General features: G+C 42.1%; 1 protein-coding gene across 1 annotated transcript in view; it reads left to right on the top strand.

The window, feature by feature from the left end:
* The first annotated feature begins 1,028 nt into the window (after nucleotides 1-1,028).
* The window catches only part of LOC125481457 (uroplakin-3a-like), a 16,365-nt gene continuing 12,621 nt past the window's right edge, over nucleotides 1,029-4,772 (top strand). The window contains exons 1-2 of the mRNA XM_048593027.1: nucleotides 1,029-1,350; nucleotides 1,488-1,631. Coding sequence (XP_048448984.1) covers nucleotides 1,299-1,350; nucleotides 1,488-1,631 — 196 coding nt within the window. The 5' untranslated portion in view covers nucleotides 1,029-1,298. The remainder of the gene's footprint in view (nucleotides 1,351-1,487; nucleotides 1,632-4,772) is intronic.

The following is a 4,772-nucleotide window of genomic DNA, read 5'->3' as shown; positions in this document are numbered from 1 at the left end:
TCTGAGGAAGGGTCACCGGACCTGAAACGTTAACTCTGTTTTCTCCTCCACAGATGCTGCCAGACCTGCTGAGCTTTTCCAGCAACTTTGTTTTTGTTCCTGATTTACAGCATTCGCTGTTCTTTTGGTTTTTATTTTTTGCACTGATGTGCTGGGCTTCCCCATTATTGAAGTTGGAGATGTTTATGGATCCTCTTCCTCAGGCAAGTTGCTTAATTGTCCACCACCATTCATGATCAGATATAGCAGGATTCAGAACAGAGGATTCGTGCTGATCTGTTGGTTGTGGAATCACTTAGCTGTCTGTCTGTTACTTGCTGGTTGTGCACTTTGACACACAAGTCGCCATATTTGGCAGCTCCATCAGGTTGACTCCTGATGTTTAGGTATACCTGGTGCTGCTGCTAGCATGCCCTCCTGCACTATCCATTGAACTTCATCACTTTTCATTCCTATCGCATTTGAAAACCCCACAATGCCAAAGCATTCACTGAGCAGTGAGAATCCTTTCACATCACCTTGAGGTTAATACTGCTCTTGTCCAACTCAGGAGGTGTGGGAAGTTTTGTGCTACAGGCATCTTACATTTTCTAGGGTTAGTCTGCAGTCAGCGTGAGTGTGAAGTGTTATACTGGTTGTTTCTCTGATACCGCTTCATGGTAACGCAAAAGTACAACAGCGCTCAAGGGGCTATGTTTACTTATTTATATGCCAAGTTAAAAAGAATATGCATTTATATGGCGTCCCATCTTAGGATGTTGCAATGCCCCTTATATCTGAAGGTTTTTTTTTCACAGCATAGTGTAATGCACAAATTGGTACTTTTCGGGTGAAATATGTTGATTTTACTAAACAAGTCGGTTTATCGTCTACCTCCTGACTGTTCTCAGTAACCTCTGAGTTTGAACTGTAATGTCGGAGTGTGTAACGCCTTGCTCATTGGAAGACCAGGATCATCTTGTTTATAATGACAGGCTCACAGCAATGCTCAATCCCTTCAATAATCCAATTGATTTAAATAAAACTGTCTTTATATTTGCGAGTCACGGTTTGCCTGTTTGTTGAAAATCAATTTTATGATGAACTCCTGAAACACGAGGAAGCAGGAAGGCAGTAAGGGTGAAGTTTAGCAGAAGTAGTCGCTGAGCTGGCAGACTGGTTGGACAGGTTAAACGAGCAGCACGTTGACTCGAGACAGTTTGAACTGCACGTTCTTCATTCACTTAGACTTGCTGATTCTTTCAGTCCGCTTGCTTGTTTTTCTTAAAAAAGAATAATTGGGGAGTTTTCCTACTAAAATGAAGGTGGTATTTTTATTATGTGTTTGGATCCCATCTGCAGTCAGTGTCGGTAAGTCAGAGAACTGCAACTTTATCAAACTTAAGTTCTTTCTTAGTACACTTCTTTGTTTGATCGATTTCGTTTTGTTTCCAATAGATTTACTTTTAAAAAGTTCTAAACTAAATGTCGTGTCTCTTTTTCCATAGTTCTGAATTTCAAACCAGAAGTTTCCTTGACCTCTGACCTTCTAGTGATCCGAACTGCGACCACTATCACTCTGAGCAAGCCGATTTGTCTCTTTACTAATGGTACTATTGTGGAAGTCTTCGGAGTGCAAGCAAACTCGACCTGTAAGTCTTTAGAAATAGTTGAGATGAAGCGGATTGTACAGCGTTTTCATCGTCTGAAGCGCCTCCCTGTTTCTCTACTCAGGGAGTCCTGCTACATTTAAATTACCAATTAAGCCATTAAATTAAAATAAGGCGCAAATAACTGGGGCATTTCAAATCAGGAAAGTCAATGCATCGATTGGAAAGTGCAATTCACTAAATAGATCTTTGTGCCTGAACTCGTTGCCATCACTGGTATCTGGGGCTACAGCAATCTTTGTGTTTCCTTGTTGGGTCGAAGTTAAATTTGGAGCAAGTGCACTTCATAGGATATCAGCAGTGTTATAGTGCAAGATGAGACCATTGGGCCCATTAGTGGCTGTACAGCCCCTGTGAATGTGCAATCAATTTAGTGCTACTCTCCATAATTCTGCACCACCTTCCACTTTCACATCATGGTCTAATTTTCCTTTTTAACGGTTCCGATGAACCTGCCTCCATCACACGCTCAGGCTGTGCATTCCAGACCCCAAATGCTTTCTGCATGAGTTTTTTGTTTTGTCTCGTTGCTTCTTTTGCCTAGTACCATGACTCTCTGTCCACTCATTGTTGAACACTTCATGGAGGGGAACAGGTTCCTTTGATCTATTTTGTCTAGACCCCTCATGATTTTTAAGTACCTTGACTAAGTTTCCTCTGTACCTTAGAATCATAGAATCTCAACAGTGTGGAAGCAGGCCATTCGGCCCATTGAGTCCACACTGACCTTCTGAAGAGCATCTAATGCAGACCTACACCCCCTACTCTATCCCTGTAACCCTGCATTTCCCATGGCTAATCCACATAGCCTGCACATTCCTGGACACTATGGGCAATTTAGCATGGCCACTCCACCCAGTGTGCACATTTTTGGCCTTCTCAAAGGAAAAACCATAACTTCAATCTTTCTGGATAGCTGAAGTTCCTCACTCCTTCACCCATTCTTTTGAATCTTTTCTGTATTTTCCTGTAAAGTCTTCATCATTCCTAAATTGTGGTGCCCTCATTGAGGCTGAAATAGTTATACAAATTTAACACTACCTCCTTGCTATTGTGCTGTATGCTCCTATTTATAAAGTCTAGGACATTGTATGCTTTGTTAACTGGTCTTTGAACCTGTCCTGCTACCTTCAATGACTTATGTATATAGACACCCAGGTCCCTATGCTTGTACATCCCCTTTAAAATTTGAGCTTTATTTGGTATTGTCTCTCCATGTTCTCCTGCCAAAAGTAATCACTTCACATTTCTCTGCAATGGTTATCATCTGCCACCTGTCTGCCAATTCCAGCAACTTGTTTGCAAACGTTTGAAGTTCTACACTATCCTCCTCACAGTTAAACAGGCTTCAAGTTTTCTATCATCTGCAAAGTTTGAAACTGTGCCGGTCTGCCAGAGAATGTCAGTATATGTTGGGAATATATATTTAGGGAAAAAAGACTGCTGTCCTTACTTGGTCTGGCTATGTAACTCCAGACCCACAGCAATGTGGCTGATTCTTAACCGCACTAGGGACTGCCCTCTGGGCAACTAGAGATGGGCAATAAATGCTGGCCTAGTAACTGACACCTGCATTCCATGGATGAACAATATAAGAAACGTAAAGGCCCCAGCACTAATGCCTGCAGAGCACCGGCTTATGATATTGTAAAATTAAGCTTAAGAGGAAAGCACGGGGGAAGGTGTAGGGAAGTATCCCAGAGCTTGGAGCTTTGGCAGCTGAAGGTGTGGTTCAATATTGGGGATGTACAAGAAGCTAGAATTACGGGAGTGCCAATACCTCTCTGGGTTGTGTGGCTCAAGGGGATTCCAGAGGTTAGGAGGGTGGGGGCCATGGAGCACTTTGAAAAATGAGTGGTTTTTGGTTGAGTGAATATAGGCCAGCAAGACATAGTGACGATGTCATTGGACTAGTAATCCAGAACCCCACGTTAATGTTCTAGGGACATGGGTTTAAATCCTACCATAGCAGATGGTGACCTTTTGAATTTAAAAAAATCTGGAACAAAAAGCTAGCCTAAAGGTGAAAATGTCACCACTGCTGATTTTTGTAAAAAACCATCTTGTTTGTTCATGTCCTTTCTTCGGGAAGAAAATCTGCTTTACTCACCTGGTCTGGCCTACATGTGACTCCACACCCACAGCAATGTAGTTGACTCTTAATTGTCCTCTGGACAATCGGAGATTAGCAATAAATGCTGGCTTAGTCACTGACACCCACATCCCATGAACAAATCACGGTGTAATAGGGGAATGAAACTTGATGCAAGTTAAGACACAAGAAGTAGAATTCTGGATGATGATGGTTATGAAGCATAATGTGTGGGAGACCAGAAGTCATGCTCAGAGCAGGCAAGTCTATGCTAGAGATAACAATGTCCTACATGAAAGTCTTCAGAAGAGGATGAGCTGCTATGGAGATCCTGTCTGCCTGCTTAGATGGACATAAAAGATCCTGTGGTGATATTCTACTACTTTTAGAGAAGAGCTGGTACCCTGGCCAATATTTGTCCCTCAGCGTCTCGCAAACAGAATATCTGATCATTCACACATTTACTGTTTGTGTAGTTTGCTGTCACATTTCTTACATTTACAACTTCAAAATGTCCTTTGGAATTGTTGTGGTCATGAAAAATGTGACATAAATGCAAGTCTTTCTCTTAGTCTTCTGCACATAGGAGGTCTTGTCGATGGTAACAATATGAAAATGGAAGTTCATCTCAAGATCAAATTTGACAGTTATAAATGGAATGGCTTAACCTCAGACTATTATCTGAGGGAGGGCTGGGGAGGTGGTCGGACATATTAGTTAGGAAATGAAGAAATTGGCTTTGGTCTTCCCAATAGTGAGAGGAAAGTTCTGCCCCCCCTATTGTAGATATTTTTAAAATAAACCATTCTGAGATAATCTTGCACACCTCTGGAGCAGGTAGGGCTTGAGCCCAGGCCTTCTGGCTTAGAACTGGAGACACTACCACTGTGGCTCAACAGCCTTCACTCCTGTTGTTTTATAAAGGGTCTGAAAATGTTAGAGTATTCTGCCAGGTCTTTAAAACACTAATTAACTGAGTTATTGAGACAACAAGGTGCAGAGCTGGATGAACACAGCAGGCCAAGCAGCAT

This window comes from Rhincodon typus, unplaced genomic scaffold (assembly GCF_021869965.1).
Source record: "Rhincodon typus isolate 14 unplaced genomic scaffold, sRhiTyp1.1 hic_rhity00002232, whole genome shotgun sequence".
Classification (NCBI taxonomy): Eukaryota; Metazoa; Chordata; class Chondrichthyes; order Orectolobiformes; family Rhincodontidae; genus Rhincodon; species Rhincodon typus.
This window is presented reverse-complemented; position numbering and strand designations above follow the sequence as displayed.